Below are 21,330 nucleotides of genomic sequence, written 5' to 3' on the forward strand. Positions count from 1 at the left end.
AAGATATTAAACAGTACTGGCCCAAATATGGGCCCCTGAGCGATGCCACTCGTCACTGATCTCCATCCAGATGAAGCTGTGGTGCTAATCATAGACCAGTGGCTCAACCCACAGGTGTCTGGTGCTGTCTGCAGTGCCTGAGGGGTCCCTACCTGGTGTCCAGCTGCCACTCCAGAGAAGCACAGATCTCCCCAAGGTCCTATATCATATTTCCAAGGCCCACACAGAAACATAGCAAGTCCTTGGTTGCCACAAGTGGCATTGAGTATGGAGCCATTAGCATGTCAGTTTTGAACTACAGAAATAAAATAATACCAAATATCTAATGTTCTAAAGGAGCTTTTTAAAAATACTGACCTAATTGTCAATCACTGCAATAAATTTTTTTGCATTGTAATACATTTATTTGTAGTTAGTGTGTACAAATCCAAGTCCTATATTCTGTAAAACTGGAACTTGTGCTTGCAAAGCAAGAAGCTGCTATTTTTAAGCTGGCTTCAATATTCCTAATAGCCGAATACGCTTTTTGTTAGGCCAGTGATGGATGCCATACATCATCAGATACAGTCTCCTACATGTTCCATGTCTGAAATACCAGAGAATTCCAAGGATTAAGACCGTTTCTTCTTAAATTTTGTCTTTGAAATATGGTGTGTGATTCCAGGCCCTTTGAATTAATTTGAAAGCCATCTTTTGACACAAAGAGGTTTCTGGATCAGGATGCTTCTCCTAGAGCCATGCAAAGAACCTCTCTTTTACTCACCTGCTTGTTCCAGCTACTGTTCAGCTTTGGGGACAAATTTCAGTTCACTCTTTATGTTCTGAATCTCTGACAAGTTGACAGCAGGACCTGGAAGTTTCTTAGCTCCCGGGAGATGTTTCTTGTCTTTCTCCTCCTCTGTCGAAGCAGGAACACTCTGCACAAAAGGATTCCAGTGACCTTGCTGCCACAATAGCAACCTCTTGAGCACGAGCATAGGTCAGTTACTTGAGAAACAGGAAAGGATGTTTTTAGACTACGTGCAATCCCAAAAGAAACTGAGGGAAGGGTGGGTAGGAGGGCAGGAAGAGATAGGTTATTTTGTTGGTTGTTGTCCAAAATGTCTAAAAACTTTCTGGGAAAAAAGAAGTCAGAAAGTGTTCTGTGCAGAGGAATGTGGATCTTTTTGTAAATGAGTAGGAATTTACAGTGTCAGACCATTAGCAGAAAATTAACTGAGTGGAGCATTAAAAGCAACTCCCAGGTTCGTCATATTTTAGGGGATGAAAAGCATTTAATAACATTATACTATTGTTTCTGTTCGATCATTTAAAATCCCAGCCAGTAATCCAGCCCCAGCTACTATATCTATTGTCTAATACCTAGCTTAATGATCTAACATCCTGAAACAGTAGCAAACCGCAGCAGGAGAATATGTAAATTGATACAGAAGGTGTTTGGAGGGATGCACAAAATTGTATCAGTAGTGACAGACACCATGAGCTTGTACTGTTTCTTTTGACAGTTTTCTTGCACAGCCAGCTACTCTCAAGAACTGGGGAAAACTATCATTCTCCCAGCCCCTTAGTTCTTATTAGTACATAGCAGATACTATGTTAAAAAATACCATTTCAAGTCACCTACAATACCATTCCTCTCATAGTACAAATGGTGCAAGCTGTGACCACATTTTGGAGACTCTGCACTCCATAAATTGATGTTAGCTTTCCCTTCTAATCTCAGGTGTGTGGAATTTATGACTGCACCCCTCCCTATATCACCCACTCCATGTGCAATGCATAGCTGAGATCAGACCTTGGCCTTCAGTTTTATTGAAGGAAGTCTGAAGAGCGACTTAGATATATGACAAGAGTTAACAAATACATTCATGGAAATGCTCTGACTGAAGAAGAGTTATTTTCTGAAATTCCCACCCCTCATTTCTTTTCATGTTAACACGTCTGCTCTGTTGACCTTCAAAAACACACATTCTCGTCTGACTCCACCATCCCTTTGAGTAAGACCCATATTTTCCTCATCTCCTTTGCCACGGTTTTAAAATATAGTGAAAAATGCTAAGCACTGTTAGCAGAAGTTGTATTTGTCTATAGCTACTTGAAAGAATCAAAAGCTGTATTGCAAAACTTAACAACATGAGTAAACAGAAAAGACAAGGCCACCAGTAGCATTTTTATTCTATTCATATACGAGATCTGTTTCTGTAGTCTTTGCTCCCATTAGTTTGGCTGCATATTGGCTATAAAACTGGGGCCAAAAACTTTCATCATAATGTCTGTCTCATATATAGTATGCACGTAACTGAGAAGCAAAGCAATATACAATTGCCCAACCAAATCTAATTACCGGCACTAGTCATTCATTTTATTTCTCAAACACTACCAGAATTCACATATGCTGTATTAGTTTCTGCTTAATAACATGCATTCCTTCACCAGTTTAATTACTGCAGAAAGAATATACTTTGGTTTCTTTCCAGGGGAGAAAAACACAATATCTGTTCAAGGTCACTTTGTGTGTTTGGGTTTAGTTTTTTAAAATCTTCTTAAGAAGAGTTAAGTCAGCCTGGGTTTGATTTCTTCAAGAAAGTTCTCTGTAAACAGAGCACTATTTATATCAAATATGTAAAAATTCAGGAAAAAAAAAGGTCTGATTTAGACAGAAAAGTAAGAATTAGCTGTTACATAACCAAACCTGACCATTTTAAGTGCCTGTACCAGGTCAAAAGGAGCTGATGATTTGTCCAAAGCAAATCTGTCTGCTTCTTGTTTGTGGCTGAATCACCAGCAGTACCACTGCATGCCTGGAGAGAAGTGCCTACCCACTCCCTCCTGATCAACACGGTTCTGCTCTGCATGAGGGCAAGACTCCCTCCAGTCACGACAGCTTTGCTTCGCCTGCGCGGCAGCAAGTCCACCCGGCCGAGCCCTGTCAGAGGCAGCCCAGCTATATGGGGTCAATTTAAGCCTCTTCTGCCCTTTGCTCTGGGGAGCACCGGCAGCTCTGGCCCAGCAAGACCAGTTCTCGGCTGGGGATTATAAGTCCAAACTAAGACAACTGGCCAGAAAGCCATAAGCATCCATCTTTACTTCAGTTTTTTTCTTGTTTGGAATATTTACCACTACCTGTTCCTGCACTGTTGGTGTTAGTTCTTATTTATTATAAAAGTTCATGGTAAATAAAATGCTTTAATATCATCCAGAAATATGCTATCTGTGTCTAATCATAATCTTTGTGATCAATGTTGGTTAAGGTACAAACTGGATTTTATATTCAAAACTCAGTGTTAAATAGTCCCTGTAAATTATAAGCATGAAAACTTACAATTCAATCTAAAATGGAGTATTTTCAGCCCTACGCAGGTAAATGGTTCACAATTTCTGGTTTTAATTTGCAAGTGTCTTCACACTCAACTTCTCCTTATTGATAAATATTCCAAAAAATGTCAGGTTTGAAAACCTGTTCCAATATTGTTAAGCTGTAACAATAACTCACACCATGGGGGAGAGGTAGTAGCATATTCTTCCAAAGCCTTACTGTAACTTTTCCTGCTGTATCCCATCAGCTCCCATCTAGAGAAATACTGCTGGTGAAATCCTGGTTCTCTTTCCTGACAGCAAATATCATCCTGCTGCGGAAGCAGAGCTACGCACCTTTGAAACAGTTTAAATTCCTATATGTGTCTGGGCATCAAAGCCAGAACTATGTATCTATGAAGTGTTTAGTAGGTGGCCATTTATTTCCATGAATGATCAGTGTGGTACCTAAGATTGGTATGCAGTGCTATAAGATTTATGAAAAGGCTTTTTTTCCGTCAGTGGCAGGGATTCTCCTCGAAAAAAATCAAAACCCCCTTTTTTTCTTACCTCCTCCACTTCTTCAGATGCAAGTTCTTTTCTTTTATGAGGGTGGCCTGCACCAGGTCGAAATGCTCCCATTGGGATGTTAATATTAGCCTGTAAGAAGGAAATTATGATGCATATAACAGTGACTGACAGACAAACATACAGTTGGTAAATGGCCTAACTGAAAAGGGGCGGGGCAAGCGTATAGACATTATCGTGGTTTCCAAGCACTTATGCCTTCAATGTATGCATCATCACACCGCTCCTGTGGGAAAGAGAAGTGCTTTCATCTCCATTTTAAAGATAGAAAGCAAAAAACCAAAGCTAACTAGAAAGCTTTTGAAGTTCAGTGTTTTAGTCTAATGCTCCCTGATTTCATTGGACCTTAAACAAATGAGTACTAGACCCCAAAGTGTCTTTGGGTACCCGAGTCTGCTTTGATTTGGTCAAGGTCACAAAGAAAGTGAGTGCCAGAATCAGCATTTAAGTGTAAATAACCCAAATCCTACAATAACACCCAAACCACTGGACCACTCTCCCTCCTCAAGTGATACCAGTTCTTACCTCATTTAATCACGAGTAGTTAGGAAGGAAAGCCCACCCTGTGCCAGCTTAAGCCATGAGTGTTTAAAACATCATTTTACTGAAAAAACTTACCCATGGGTGTTACAAACTGCAAATGTAATGCCTTAGGTCCTAGAAATATACCTCTCGGTTGCGAAGAGGATGTGTGTGGAAAGGCAGGAAAGCTTTTTGACTCCCAGCCCCTACTGGGTTTTGCCCAGCCACACCAGCCTGGTCTGCAGCAGGGGCTCAAGGGTCTGAGCCAGCTCCAATGCCAGACTGCTAGCCCCCAGATTTAGCAAACTCCCTCCAGAATGATATCCACAAGACTGCATCAATCTGATTTTTTATCTGTGGGAGAAAGCCAGTAGCCATAACATAAATGGGGCTGATAACAGAAACCTTAAAAGTAAAGATTTTTGAGAAAAGAATGGTAGAAAACGTTGCTTAGGAAAGAGCAGCTACACTGTATCTATTCCCGATGTGACCCAGCCTGGATTATTTTAAAAGTCAAATGGCGTGATTAACTAAATGCACAATTTATACCTATTCTTATCTCGTGATCTCAGTAGAGAAGCTGCTCCTAGGAAATGTCATCAAAATATCATGACTCCCACTGGTAAAACCAGGGGGGGAATCGGTAATGTTATGGAGCGGAAGCGGAGAACCTTCCAACAGTGCGCTGTGTTATTGTAGTTTAGCATCTGACTGATTTGCATTAAATGAAGATGAATAATCCCTTCCTTCTGCTCAAATCATGGTCTTGCAGATTATGCCCCAGGTTGGGCAACCACAGGAAAACAGCCCACTGTTTTCAGTAACAACTCTTCCGACAGCTGTAATCAAATGTCGAGCAAATGAAGAATCCACTTGCCAAGAAATAAGCACCTTTCCCTGTATTCTGTTTATCTGCTTCCCATTATTTTATTTATGCAAGGTGATGCTGCCACTTCAGTGGGGCTGGCAAATGTCTGTAGGGCCATGTAGTTTATAGACACCTGGGTATTCATTTCATAAGGCTTCTTCACTAAGCATTAGATTAGATGTTATGAAACCTTTCATCTGCACCTCCTAAATTCCCAGGAGACAGGGCATTTTCAGCCTCACAGTACTTAACCCATTGTTTCAGGTACAGGTGCAAAAAACCACCTTTGATATTTTTAATTTTAAGCATCAACCCCACCAGGCTCTGGTACCTCCAGGCAGCTTCTTTTTTTGAACATGAAACTTCTCTGCACTTTACAGCAAGCGTAGTCATACAAGTCTGCAGAGTTGAAACATTAAAAGTTATCTCTCCTCTTGGTGCTCATTTTGAACTCAGGCTTTCCTTCCCCTTGGAGTCAGTAAAAGCAGAAGCCAGCCTCCTGCAGCCACCCAGGGCATACCATGGCATGGTAATTCTAATACCTGGCCCTTGCATTTCCTACTGTGACTGACAGACCAACTGGGACTAAAAATGGTTCAGGAAACACAAATGAACCACCAAATGCCAGACTGCTAATTAAATAAAACAAACCGCTCTTCGATCTGCTTCAGCATTTTCACAGTAATCTGTGCCACATGAAGCTATTTTATCCGCAGTAAGCACATTCATATCAGATTTTGGACAAGACGTACACAGACGTGAAATATTAACTTGGTAAAACAAGCAGCCTTTAAGACATAGTTTAACACTGTCTGTATCTGATAACACACACTATAAATTAAATTCTTTCTAGTATTAAGTGAAAGTATGACAGATTTCTGAGCAGTTCCTGACCAGAGGTACCAGTCCCAAGCTGTAAGTCTTCTCAATCCAACGCTGGTCTCCTCCCATGGATAAGCAGCTGTATAATGGGTAAACAGTGGACCAAATTCTGTGTACCAGTGTAGCTCTGCAATGACTGTGTTGTGCTGATCACAGCAATTTTGTTTTTACAATAAGTTTCAAAGCTTTTGTCACCAGTCTGCTGGGATGGAGATACCAGCCTCAGTGACCTCTTCCTCTCCTGCTCCCCATCCAGTAAAGCGCTAAAAAGAAATTTTTTTCTTCCAAACTCCTGAAATCTTGAACTATAGTTGCCTTAGACAGACTTTCTAGGCTTGATTATTATTTTTAATCATACTATTGGGTTTGCATCTTCCTTTGTTTTTGGAAAGTGCCTACCGTATTTTGAATGTCATTGCAGTTTTCATAATGAGAAGGTATGTGAACTGATGTACTCTACCAAGGTCTTCCTGAATAGACCAAAGGAAAAATATCTGTAAGCATGACATACAACATATATTACTGGTTTGACTTGATTAAACTGGTATTTAGGGATTCGTTAGTGTTCTTCTTTCTGTTTAATAGAGACAAGGTATCCAGATTAGGATACAACTCATGCAGCCATACATGAGTTGAGGACTGTTACAGATAAATTCTTCATGGCACCACAGCCATTCCTAGCTGTCCAGAAGAATTATTGAATAAGCTGGAAAGCCACTTCAGTATAAATATATTCAGTTTTTAAAACAACAAATAAACAAAAAACCCCAACAACAAAGGAACTAGAGAGAAAACTAAATGTAATTCAGAAAAAAAAACCTAGGGAACTCCTCACCCTTACCTCTGGGGAAAGCCAAGAGTGGTGTTTGTAGGTAGAATAATTTTCAGCCACAGCTGTACACAGCCTTTTACACACTGAGAGGGGAAGGCCAGCAATGAATGTTACCAGGAATTAACAGTACTTAGGTCCTCCACTGCCCCAAACTACTCTTGGGAACCAGTTGCTGCCTTTAACTCTCACACATCTGTATTTAGTGGCTGTTGGCAAGTGAAGATTTTAGCACACATTTTGTACAGTCAGAAAGAAGCCACTGCTGATACAGAGGTGTTGTTACATTTCCATCACTGCAGCATCATATACATTCTCCAAGGGATGTCAGACCTAATATAACAGCACATAATAGCAAGGGATCATAATACATGAATCACAATGTATAAAAGTAATGTAACATTTTGAGTTATGGTTCTTAGAGTGCTCAAAGTGTAATAGGCATCAATTCAAGTGCAAGTCTCCCTGCTGGAGCAACATTTGACACAATGTTTAATAGATTTATTTTAAAGTTTGTGCTGTAATTTTTGTCATGATTCAACATTACATTTGCAAAAATTAAAGTTTCTTAAAATATTAAACTTAGTGTGTAAACTTAATGCACTTTTTCAATGGACAAACTAGAAGAGGTTTTTTACATTTAGAAGCTGGAAAGTCACCATAAAAATAAAAAGGAGTCTATAACTACTTCTTTACTTTAAGGAAAAAAGTAAACCAAATTCATTCCTTAAAAATGTTTGTATGTGCCTATGGAGTTTAAATGGTAAATGTAAATACTTCTGAGCTATACATTATCTCCATTTTTTCATTAACGATACAAACATTTCCGTAGAGGGATGTAAAATAGGGATGAAAATTTGAACCGAGTGAAATCAATGGCAAACTTCTCCTAATTTCAACTGAATTAGAGTACAGTAGTTTGCATGCCTGTTCCAGTAGAGTTGATGATGATAAAGAGAATTAGCATTTTTACAGCACCTTGCAACTTCAGTATGCTGTCTAGCCACTGGGTAATTAATCTTCTTGATACTCCAATCCATTGCGTTAGTATTATCTTGTGAGGACAGAGGACAGATCAGACTTTATAAATGCCATTTTGTATTTCTTATGTAATTTCAAGGGAACCTGAACTCATGGCAAAATTTCAGTGTGAGTGCATTTTACAAAACACATGAAAATTCTGTAAGATTCTGCAGTTCAGGGGGTATTTTGGCCTTTTGACAAGAATAAATGATAGCATGAGCTAAATACATCCTTCATGATGATGTTGGGGTAATTCTCCAGCTCTTTTTTTACAAGTATATAACAACGAACTTCATCCTTGTAAGTATATGCCATATGAGGAGGTATGTGACATACATTAATTTTTTAAAGTAAAGTATCAACATGTCTCTCATTTTACTTTGGATTTTAAAGAAAATGCTTCTTAAACAAATGTTGGAAGTTGTGGGATTTTTTTTAAGGGAATGCAGACATGAAAAACACAATACCTATGCCATCTTTCTAGCCTATAATTCTTCCAGTATTATGTTAATTTCATAGAAAATCTAATAGTTGCAATAATTAGTTTTACTCATAATGCTGATCAGTTATGCAGATGTATCATCGTGTTTTGCTTAGCTGATTCACCAAAAGGCATAATCTAACACTGGAAAGACCATGGAAGCAAACGATCAAGCAATCTATCTGATCCAGGTTTTTATCAGCTCAGATCATAGGATGCTCTTCAGGTCAAACTTTTTCAGTGCTTTCATATCTCCCAAACTTTTCACTTTAAAAGAACAAACATCCCCCCACCCCCCACTCCCATTTAGCACTTCCGTGGTGTTTTGTCTCAGTAAAAATGCAGTTTGCCAAGCAATGGAGATTGAGATTTATTATTTTATTATATTAGAAACATAAATACTGTGTCTTACCTGAATGGCTTTGACATGTGACGCTGGCTGTTTTGACATTTTTAAGACAGAGGCTTATCCCTGCAAGCAAAATGAGAAAGTGTTACAGGCTCTGACATTCTGATAGCTAAGGGAGATAAGCTAGAACTTAACCCATGCTGCCTCTTGACAGGATCCATTTCATCTGCCCAGCTCCTGTTTCCATCTCAGTTTCAGAGTTGCTTAGTTATTCCTTCTGAATATCAGAAGAAGACAGAACACCTGAGCTTCTCCAATTAATCTTTCATAGCCACAAATGGTGCTATCTTTTTCACATTAAAAACAGTAATGAGTGGAGATAAGGAACCTCTCAAACCTTAATGGCATTGTAAAATGAGTAAGAATTAAGGGAAACATTTGAGGATAAACAATGTATGATTATCTCTGTCACAGTATGTACATGGGAATTATTAGAACTCTCAGTTTAAACCTTCTTTCAAATAAATTATAACTTGCTACAAAACATTGACAAATGCAGACAGAACCATTTTCTGACTCACAAATCCTTGCAAATCTTTAAAGCCTATAGACTGAAAATTATCAAGATGGTCAAACTGTAAAGTCCTCTGACAATTTCTAGGACACAAAGTAGCCTCTCTGGAGTTGTAGGTCATATAGATTCATCAATTTTCATTAGCACTAAGATAAAAAAGAACAAAGTTTTCAGAGAAATACGGACTGACAGAGTATTAATATACAATAACAAAGGGAAATACACCAAAGTCAAAAGATTCTGTAAAGATTAAAAAAAAAAAGACAAAAAAAAGACATTTTATTATCAATTATTTGAAACATTGTCTCAGTCTTTTATTCCTTCCCTGAGACTTAAGATTTTAACTAGACTAGACCTTCACCAAAGTGTGGTTATTTAACCATTATAATTCAAAATAAGATAGTAATACTAAAAAGATGAGAAATGAGTTCATCAGAGAACTCATTGATCACAACCAATCTACAGCATATTTTTGCTACTATATTTACCCTGAGATGAGAAGAAAAGTACTGAGAAAAGTAATAAATGATGTAAAACAGAATAGTAGAAATATCCTGAGAAATCAAAGTGGGTCAAAGGTTTTGGTACTCCAAAGAGTATAACTGTCACGTGGAAGTGGTGCCAAAGAAAAGCAGAGATGAGTTACAGCTTGGCTTTAGCCTGGAATATCAGCCTGACATTGTATCACTGGAGCTGCACGGAAGACTTGTTTTTGCATATTCTCACATTGGCTTTAAATCTGTGTATAATGTTGAGCAGAACTTAAAGTAAAAATGACCTGCCATTAGAGGTCTCCCTCTGATCGCACCCTCACTGCTGTCCAAACCAGCACAGCACTAAGTCAGAGGACATCATCTTCATAGGTTGCTTCCAGTTTAAATTGCTTCCACTAAATTAATATATCAGAAAAAAAACCCACCATGTAAAATAAAACCAGCATGCTTCCAGTGAGTTTTATATTGTGGCTTTACATTTACTTTTACAATCTTAGAAACATAGGTCATTTTAAAAACTCCAGAATTCACTTTAGGGGATGAAATCTCAGCAACTGAAGTTCATGACAAAATTTGCACAGATTTCAAAAAGCCAAAAGGAGTTACTGCACTCTCTTTCCTTTTTGAAACGTTATGCATAGAAATAACTGTGCTGTTAACCAGTGGTTGTATTCCAAAGATAAATACAAAACAATACCCCAGTTTATTGGAAAGATAGGACTCATAATACAGAAAAGTTTAATTAATTTTTCTTATCATCTTCTCCTCTTTCTAATCAGAATGAAAAATGGAAACAAAAGCACAGGAAATTAACATAAAACATTTTATACCACCATGGATCTACTTAAACACTGTCACAAAGAAATTAATGCTAAGATGTAGTTCTCCGCCTTACATAACTGTGCATTGCAAAAACACCAAGACACACTTCTTGTGCCACCTAGAGCTAAAAGGGCAAGGATTTATGTTGAAATTCAACTTTAAAACAAGCACAGCGATAGCGCTCTTCAGTGAGGTGCTCTGGGTTCACAAGAAGTCCGTGTTTGAAATGATTGCAATCAGACACTAGTTCCTAAAGACGGATGCATGATACAATTGTGTAGGACTGCTTTTGGAGGAGATGATTTTCCTCCTAGTTCGTGCTGTCCTCATTACTGCCAGAGAAATCAGGACAACAGCATGCTACTGAGTAAAAATAGACAATCTTCTCTGGCTCTCTCCCTTTCCCTCCCTTCCCTGAGTTTCCCTCCAGAGCAATAGTGACCAGCAACCACAGGAAAATAAACCTTAGATTACAGATGCATCTGTTACTGAAGTGATTAGTTCATTTTTATCAATTCCTTTGTTCTTCTGCCACACATCTCAGAGACAGAGCCAAGAGTCCTGCACTGATTGTATTAAGTTATTTCTAGCATTCCAATCAGCTCTGTAAACTTTAAAAAAATCACTCTTCACCCTCATTCCCACGGCAGGATTTCACACGTATGAGAAACGCAGACGCACACAGCCTGTATTCCTGATGTCTTTTTGGCCTCCCCGCACCTTACCTTTTACCTTTTATGGGCTGCATGCTGAGCCAAACTTAGAAAGCAACGGCAACGTTAGTTCAGTTTGGAGCTGTTTTATGCCAGACTTCCTCTGCAAATTTCCTTGCTTCACAATGAAAGTACTCACGAACAGGATTACTTGTGAAATACAGGGCTACTACAGTGAAATAAATCAGTGTTTTGAAAAGAAACTTTATAAAACAAAGGACTCATCTTCTGCCCCTCTGCTAAAAATAACTTCTGACAGGGCTGCAGCAAGATAGCAAGCTGACTTATTCAATCTGCTTTAAATATGATAATGTATCATAATGCCATCTTTTGTAATCTGCACAAGAGATGTACAGTAGCACACAGACAACAGAAAGAGCCCTCCCCAGCTGGAAGCTGTCCTTTCCCCCCGCCGCACTCACAGCATCAAGCACAACGGGTGTTTTGGACACAGAACTGCAGTGTATTATCTTATTAAAAGGCTTTGACAGGAACTACACAGCTGTGAGACCCAGCTAGTACAAAGAAAGCAGAGAAACCCCCACTTTGCAGTTTCCAGCCTGTTACACAAAAACTTACTACATGCTCCAGGCAAATGCGATCGCATTTTTTGTAATGCAGTTGTCTCCGCTACAGTTACCTGTTAAGCTTACAGTGAAAGAACACCTTTCTTACCACCAAAACCCCCATGTAATATTTTATTAGCTATAAAAAACATGTAGAAAACAATAAGCATGTACCTATGTACTACAGTATTCAAGTTAATACACAGTTATGCTTCTTATGAGTCACTAGGTATTTAAATGACTCTGTTTTAAATCTTTAAAGATCCCCACAGACTATGAAGCTATAACTATAGCAATCTGCTCTGAATACATTGATATGCTGCACAAGACACTAAAATTAGCAGAAACCCACAACTATCGTAGTCACCTCACAGTCGTTATTAAAGAGTTTTCATAAGGGTCTTTCAAGTTTTTAATCGACCCCCTCAGGATTAGCTTACTTATTTACTTATATAAGAAAAGCTCCAAACCGTCAAGTATGTGCACCTCCTTTCGATGCTGAAAGAGGTACCTTCTTCTACCAGCTGAGGTACTGACTGTGATCCTTTTAACGTGTCTGAAATAGCTCCGATGCTTTCAGCCCGGACAGCACTGAAAGCTGCTCCAGGCTGGAGTGAGACTCGCCTGAGAAGCAAAGTGTAAAAGGGAATTCCTGTCATAGCTTCCAGTTGTTCTTCCTAAATATAGAGTTTGATTCACCCTGTAACTTGGTCCCCTGTGACACTTGACCATCGTAAAAGCAGGGCTCAAGTGTCAAGCAGGAGGTGTTGAAGGCACACACCTTTGGGTCCTTTTCCTGACCTCCCCCTCCCTGTCGTTCTGGGCTTTTCACAGGCGCCAGACATACAGCAGCAGAAGGTAACACACAACTCCTCCCATGGTGTTCGGGGCAGTGTGTGCCTCCCTACTGCCACACTGGAGAAGGAAATAATTATGGAGACGTAATTATGAAGAACTCACCTTGGAGGAATCAACTAGGAGGGTGAATGCCACACCAACCTGCCGGGTCGGGAGCAAGCTCACACAGCAGCTGACTCGGGGTCTTGGCGTAAGCGTCTCTCCATGCAGGACAGCCATGTTCACGGGGAAGAGGACCGCTGACCATGTGAGGCCATAGCGGCCAGCTGCTGAGCCTTAGGGCAAGTGGATGAAGAGAAGCTAATGGAAGAGTGTGGGGCGGAGTATAGCTCATGAGGGAAGTGAAACATTATTATACAGTCATTCTCGTGCTGGCTGGAGTACTGTCTTCAGTGAAGGCTACCAAAGGAGATCTGCCACAGCGAGTCGTACATGGGGCACAGCCTCATGTTTCCACTCCCAGAAGGGCAGCCTCCTGTTCACTGCATCTTCACAAGAGTGAACTTTCCTCTTCATCACTCCTCTGCTGCACCAGTTCTCCACCTGACCCACCACACTAACAGTGACAACAGCAGTATCATTACGGGCAATACTGTACCGGCCACTTACTGCTGGCACTTGCAACTTTTAGGACAAGATCAACAATTTTCAAAATTAGTGCCAAAGGCATTTATAACAACTAGTTGTTGGGACAGTGATTTCAGAGAGGATTTCCCTTGACTTTAACTTATTTGACCAATCTCTCTTTTCAAGTATCTCAAAGACGAAGATGACCACCCAGACCTCTTAATTAAGCCTGTGACTCACCCTCTGCTGCCTTCTTTCCCAAAAGGCTGTCTGGAAGCAGCTGATAAAGCTGATGACTTGCTCTAGCAGCTTGCAGACTACTCATAGCCACCCCCTTCCCAAGGAGCCATGACAAGATGGACACACAACTAGGCACGCCACAAGCACATGCATTCGTGTTAGGTCAAGACTGACAGAGGTATGTATAGCAATCAGCTCGTTCCACGGAGATCCCTTGGCCTATTCCTCAGAAAGGCTGAGCATGGCTGTTGTCAAGTATTTTGAGCCATGAGAAGACTATCACACTTGAAACACGGCAGAGTTCACAACAGGGCTCACAGACCTCTCTTTTGCCTAGAAGGGAGGAGTTTGCTGTTGCAGTATAAGGTCCTGCCTTCCAGGTGGCTGAGAACACTTTAAAGCAAAGCTGGAGTCAGGTAAGTGACTTCACATACCTCCTTGTGAAGGTTCACGTCGACAACAAATGTATTAGAAGGCAATGAAAGAGGCAACCTATTTTTGTAATGCAGTCTTGTATATGGATTTATTTCGATTTCTTATCACAATAGTTATATTACAAACCAGCTCTGGAATACCCAGTTCTTTCTTCCATGTGTCATTAATTTAGCAAAGATAGGCCACTGCTTACATTTCATAATCCCATTGTCTTGCCAATATGCCTAAGAAATACCAGCTCAACGCTGTTTCCTTCAATAAATTTTCATAGCAGTGACAAGTAATTTAATAGCCTTAGTGATGTGTAAACAGGAAAAGAATCTATCTCTGTCACATACCTAATACTCATAAATTATCACACCTAAACTGTATTAAATTGTGGGGATAAAAGGAGTAAATCCAAATTCTATCACTAATATCAAAAAATGTAGATATGAGTAGATTTTAAAGGGAAAAATAGAGAGTTTTACCATTATTTTGCACAGTACCATTACCTTTGAATAAGCACGGGGATGCACAGCCCCAGAGTTTGCATACTGATCTGCTAAATACGTGCAGCAGACAATTTAGTAAGTAGATAATAAGGCATATGGTGGATTCAACACCTAGCAAGTTAGGGCCAAGTACATTGACACACACTGTGTAACTCGTGTACAGAGATCCAAAAGACACTGTAACAACGTATTTCTTCAAAGTACGAAAATCCCAATATAGTTAAAAATACACTTTTGTGGCATTCCTAGAAGCTTATCTAATTAACATGCTTCCTGGAACAGCTTATTAATTTTGAAAGTGAAGTTGATGGTTAACAGAAACATGTATGTGTCTTACTTCTTGACTGAGATATTTCACTGTATAATGTCATAATTGTTTCTTTAAGCTGTCACTACTTAATATGCTTACTTAAATGTTTTGCTTTTTGAGAAACCTCATGAGCACAGACATAACTTCCCTGAGGCTCCTGAAAGAAAAATATTTTTTCTATTATAGTCCAAAATGTTTTAGTGTAATGCAAACAATGTAATACAATGGAAAATGCAAGTCAACAAAGGAGCAGTCACAACCTCAGCTCACTTGAAATAAGACTTCTTTAAGTAAAAAGGTAAAAAATACATTCCTGGAATTTTGCTTCAAATTTCCAAGCAGTAGCAACATATTCTAGATCTTGTCTATGCAAAACTTTGCTTCCCTATCTTAATTTTAGTTCTATAAATTACAGCTTATTATCAGGTAAGCATAGTGGGCCCACGATACTAAGTATTTGATTAATAAATTCCTATCACTACCTTCATTTGAATTGTTTGTTGAAGAATATGAAACCTAAAGTTCCAGTGCAACTAGTGCAATTATTCCCTTCATTCAACACATCTAAGTTATTGGCTAAGATTTAAAAATAAGAAATCTGCTATCAGACAGATTTATCAGAGGACTAACATAGAGGATCCTGGAAAAAAAAAAATACTACCATCCGTTTTCTAACTCGCACAGATTTTATTTGTGCTTTTGTGCTCTTTTCCCTCAGTTAAGAAGTATCTACTTCAAGTAACAATGATTTAGCACACAGGCTTGATGAAAGACAGAGACTTTTAGCAATGGTACCAGTCATATGAGGTTAGTCAGAACTACAAAAACTTAAAATACAGTGGACCTAGCAATTACCAGGCATCAGAGCCCATTCTTACTCTTGCTTTAAACTGAAAATAATTTTGAACCCTAGATTGTAGAAGGAATATCAGATCTCAGCTGCTTCATCAAAAGAAAAGCTGTTGAGGAAGTATCATCTACTGTTCAATTGTTTCTCCCAGTTTCCCCCAATCTATATGTTTCTTAGTATCAAGAAAAAATCAAGCATTTTCTCTTGAGTTTCTACTTGTACAACTATGCCAATAACAATAGCATCAGGCTATTTAAATAATGAATGGCATAAAATAGCATGCAAAAATGTTTGCTATTATCTAGTGGACAGGAAATCAACAAACATATCTAAATTAGCTGATTTTGTTTCTGTGACATTTCTGAGCTGCTAAATATTAATTCAACTCCTGCATGCTCGCCCTTTTTTCCATATAAAAGCATGGTGATTATTATCACAGACTGTTCCATCAAGAAATAATTAGTCTTGTGTTAAGAAGATGGTCTCATTAGAGGTTGCCAGTGACCTTGTTCTAAATTTCAGAGTTCCAGCATCTTTTAATAGCGTTGTCAGCATCATCTTAGAATTTGTATTAAGTTCTAAAAACTGCATTATGAATATAACCCACACAAAAGCTGGAACATCTTAGCTTTGACCACTGACATACCCAAAAGCCACATTCTCTGTTGCTTTGTATTCTGTAAAATTTTTACTTACCAAAATGTTTTGAGTAACTGAAATGTGAGGGTGAAGTACAAGCAACAAATTTGTTTCCACTTTTCTCCCGAAATTTTAGCCACTATACCTGGCAAAGCTGATACCATAAGGAAGAGCAAGGGTACTGGCAGATTTTGAAGGGAATATGGATTTTAAATGACATGCTGATTTTGTAAACATCCTGTCTGCTATAATGATTCAGCATCATTTGGAAAAGAAACAAAACCCATGACATTACACCATCAGACATTGTTCTGGGCAAACAAGTTTGACAAAATAGGAACTGACTGAATCATTGGTGAAATTTTGAACAGAAAGACTCATCATTTTCACAAATCAAGATAATTCGAACAGGCATCTATTTTATTCAATTCCATAACAGACTTTTTTTGATGAAGGCCTTCCCCTTCAGTTGATTACCTCTGCTGAACTCTATTAGCTCCTGTCTTCAATGGTCAGATGAAGACCTCACCTGATGTACAGTAAGAAATTTTGCCATTGTACGCATCTGACCCGAAGATGTATGAGAACTAGGTACAGATACACCAGAGGACTCAGCACCACACAAAGCAATGTCCTTATCTCTTGTAACAAAGCATGAAACAAAATTGCAGCTGTGCAGGTATCAGCTCTCACACAGCTATGAGCCCGCTGTGAGAGCAATCATCTGAAGTTTAACACAGAAAACAAAGACTCATTTCTGACGATTCCTCACCTAAATGGCATATTTAATATGGAATAAAGACATGGTTGAGGCCTGAAAAATCTGCCTGGTAGAAAGATGCACCCAGAACAAGAGAGATGAGGCAACGGGCTGGAGGAAGCAGAATATCAAGGACATTGTAAAGAAATTAAGGCCTTTAGATTAAAAAATGACCAAATTCAAGGACAACTGCACCAACCCGCTGAATCATACGTGATTGATCAGTTGCTATCTTTGGTTTGTATCTGCTGAGCAGAAAATAAAAGATGAAGATTGATAAACTGTGGGTGTGAAGATTTTTACAGTTTGAATCAATATCAGGACACTTATCTCAGTTCCCATGACTCATAAGGAAAAAAAATCTTTAGCTTCTCATACCTCCAATGTTCTAAAAAATAAGACAATTAAGAACGAATGCTTTCCATGGTGAAGATATGAATAAATCTACTAGTCATACCTATCTATCCACTAGTCAAACATGATCTATATCAAACCTCACTTTTATTGAATCGGATCTGCTACAGGAACATTTTTCAATCATCTGTGATCTCCTGCCATACAAATACTGTGCCTGTTCAGAGAGAAATTGCCAAAAGAAATCGGTGTGGCACAGAAAGACCAGTGAAGTCCTCCAGCTGCTAGTTTCTAAATCGTGTTTCCCAATACAATATTAAACCTCAAGTATTAAAAATAGTATAAACAGTTTCTCTTAGGAAATTATATGAAGTAGCGTTTGAAATCATCACATCTTACTTTACACACATATGAAGTAGGGTTCTGGACTCACAATATCTTCTATGCAAGGATAATAGCAAACTTGAAGAAAGAAACTATATTAAGCTGCTTCATTCAGTCACATTAGGCTGTGCAACACAGGGGGTAGCCCTTTGAAGTACAGTTCAGTTCTCAAGATCTGGAGCTAAACGTGGTGCTTGAAACTCATCTGTCCTGGAAATGACTTCTGAGAACTACGGGCTGCTCTGTGTTTCCTGTGCCCACCAACTGTCGTTGAAGTTCTGGCTATAATCTTTATACTCTGACTACAGTATCCACAAAGATGTTCAAAGCTTTATTGCAGCCAACTGTCAAACTGATTATTTATTTTTATTAGGAAGAAAGGAAATGTCCTCAGCTCAGATTCCTAACGTGAACTGATCTATGTAAGACAAAACCACTGTTTTGTCATGGATAGCTCACAGGTGCTCTGGTTAACAAGGTGCAGAAGGGATTTGTAGTACTGGGACACCAGTGAAGATTACAGTTTATCCACTGTGTGGCAGGCAATGTGATCATGAAGCAGCTCCTTACAGCCTGGTCCTTGAGGCAGAATGAAATCAGTGCTGGTTTAACTGAGTGAGTGCTATGCTGCATAATGAAGTAATTCAGGAGCTATTTCAACCACCTCTACAGTCCAGGCAGACAGTTATGGTGATATCCTCATCAGTTCATCCCGTGCAAGACATTCCTATTATTCAGAACAGCTAAATACCACGCACACATAGGTGAATAGAAATGCTACAGGCTTTAACAGCCTGTTAAATGATGAACTACAACCTACTTTGTCTTCTCCAAAGTGTTATCTCACTTTGACTGGCTCAAGTTAAGTGCAATTCTTTCCCTAGGGTTCAAGGCTGCCCTTCAAGTTCTGGGGTTCAAACTCGAGAGGTTTAATGCTATCACGTGCATTTACTTCAGGTTACACTAAGCATGAAGCAATACTTGTTAGACTGAAACCATTCTGTATTTATTTTGCATTCTGCAGCAGAACAGGGGACTGTGTGCATAGGGACTTCACAGGTAACTTAAAGCAAAAAAAAAACAAAACCCACAACTGTTCCTCATTATCTTCGCTTGTGTGCCCTCCTCCTTCACTGACTGAGCCCTTTTTTCCCTGCCGTTTACGTAAACCCCTTTTCAAGGACACACTTCTAAAGTCATAAAGGGATCCCAACATAGGAGCTAACGCTGAATAGCTACTCTGCATTAGTTATCCCATGCTTTTTCTCACGTGCAGCTTCTAAACGATTTCAGAGGATGCAAAGCCCAACAGGTGAGCAAGCAAGACTGTCAGTTAAAGTGAGCAGCTGAAGCCCCAAACTAATGTTCTTATAGAACTGTATTCTAGAACAATATTTGAGACACATCCCCCAAGTTTCTCTTTCTCCTTTGTTCTTCTTTAGAGTCTGACACCCTTTCAAAGCAACAGCTCTGGAGGACCTTCTTTTAGCTGTAATTCCAGCCGTGTTGTGCCTAACAGAATTACGATGGATGGGTAAATGCTGCAGATTGACAGCAATTAAGAAAAACCTGTCATTTGTTTTGTTATAGATCAGCACTAGTAATTAACAAATGGTGAAAAAGCATGTACAGCTACTCTTTGTAGCAGACTAACGTAGTAAAGGCCTGTTTCTATGAACACTTGTGTTTCTCCTTTACTTATATCGTTCATGTGAATACTGACTTAAGAACAATTTTCATTTATTCTAACAGTCAAAATCCCACCTTTCCAGTACGTATTTTTGGTAACCAGGTTAAATACTGCAAACAAATCCTGAACCTTAATAGAACATTTTGACCTCATTTCTATTTAAATAAAGCAAGACTCTTTTGTACTGTAATTGGAACATAAAAAAACAATCAAGAAATTTGTGTAACATTCTGCTTTTTTCTAGGCATAGCAAGGATGGAAGTTTTTTTCCTTTCTTGTTTGGGTTTCAGGTTAAAAGATCACACACATTGCATGTCTCCGTAATTCCTGTTACCTGAATTTCTCCCATATACTGAGATTTTTACATAATAATATTATTAAGGTAAATGAAAATATATTTGTCCTTCAAATATTTACAACCGACGCTGTGTACATCTCTGCAGTGTGCCAGTCGCTATCCCCCCTCTTCTGCCTCAGATTTCTTCTTTAGTCTCATCTTTTTATTCCCTCCAGAAGCGATCTCCTAACCTGCCTAAGTGCTTAATGGACCATCTATTTCATCTTTAGCCATCTATTTGTTCTTTCATGCATCCTTGTCTGTACTTTAAATTCTCAGACTCAGGTGCTATTCTGGAAACATTCACATACTCCATGACAGCATCCCTTCATTTCAAGTTACGCTGGCACATAAACGTTTGCAGATTCGTGTTTTATTCCAGCCTTCCTTTCTTCTGTTTAGCTCACCTCAACAATCTAGTGATGAATACTACTTTTAGAACATGTTTAAAACCCCACTTGCTCTCCTCAAGGCTCACTTATCCAACCAAGTAATGTTCTGATTGTACTGTCTTCAATCTGGCAAAATTTACAACCTCTCCATGCCAAAATCCACATCTTAGCTGATTTTAGGTCTGAGCCTCCAATGAACTGTGGTCAGGCAAAAATTCCCTGAAGCCCTGTAAACCACTCTGATGTCAGAGCTTTTGAAAGTGTTCTTAAGACTGCTTTTACTTTTATTTTGCAATGTGTCTTCTATGGTAATATCTGAATAATCACATATCTACTTCAATAATAGACCAAAGTTGAAGAGATGAATTATTAGACATGTTGATAATTAATTTTAAGATAAATATATCTACTGTGTCTAGAAAAAGATGCCTATCATATTAAGCCACTAAATGAATTTGATAATATCTTAATCGATGTATTAGCAACACATTCTGTTTGGTATTTACTTGCCAAATTACATTTAATCGCTATTATTATGCTTATGAGATTATTCTTTTTCTGTCTAAAGCTTTTGCATGGACTTACATACCCTTGCACGATGGCTGATACATATCCTTTTCTAACATTCTTTGATACTTACCCTTTTGAGGTCCACCCATGCCTTCCCATTAACGCATACCTCAGCTGTCGCTTCTAAAACTCTGACAGTTACACCACCTCATAACAACATATGGATACTGTGCACTAACTGTACAGCATTTTGCTTTAGTCACTACTTTAGATTAACATGTGGCTGTAAGGAAAAAAAAAAGCAGTGGTAAAAAGTGTATCAATATTTGTACTACCTCCTGAACCACTTTAAAGTGCAAATATTTAATCTTGAATACCTTAACTTTCAAAACGCAAAATGCAATCTCCCCCTGTAACACTTCACAGTCTGCAACAGTTTCATTCCATGGGAACAAGGGTTAACCTTGCCTTTCTGCCAGGAGCAAAATGCCCGCTCAAGTTATGC

General features: G+C 38.9%; 1 protein-coding gene across 1 annotated transcript; it reads right to left on the reverse strand.

Annotated features, from left to right (window-relative positions):
• Positions 1-776: 776 nt before the first annotated feature.
• SMPX (small muscle protein X-linked) lies at positions 777-8,938 on the reverse strand. The gene is made up of 3 exons (XM_009960446.1): positions 8,900-8,938; positions 3,865-3,954; positions 777-917 (listed from the first exon to the last, which is right to left on the reverse strand). Exons 1-3 carry the CDS (start codon positions 8,936-8,938, stop codon positions 777-779), a joined length of 270 nt encoding a protein of 89 aa, XP_009958748.1.
• Positions 8,939-21,330: the final 12,392 nt, after the last annotated feature.

This window comes from Leptosomus discolor, chromosome 1, assembly GCF_034619465.1.
Source record: "Leptosomus discolor isolate bLepDis1 chromosome 1, bLepDis1.hap2, whole genome shotgun sequence".
Taxonomy (NCBI): Eukaryota; Metazoa; Chordata; class Aves; order Leptosomiformes; family Leptosomidae; genus Leptosomus; species Leptosomus discolor.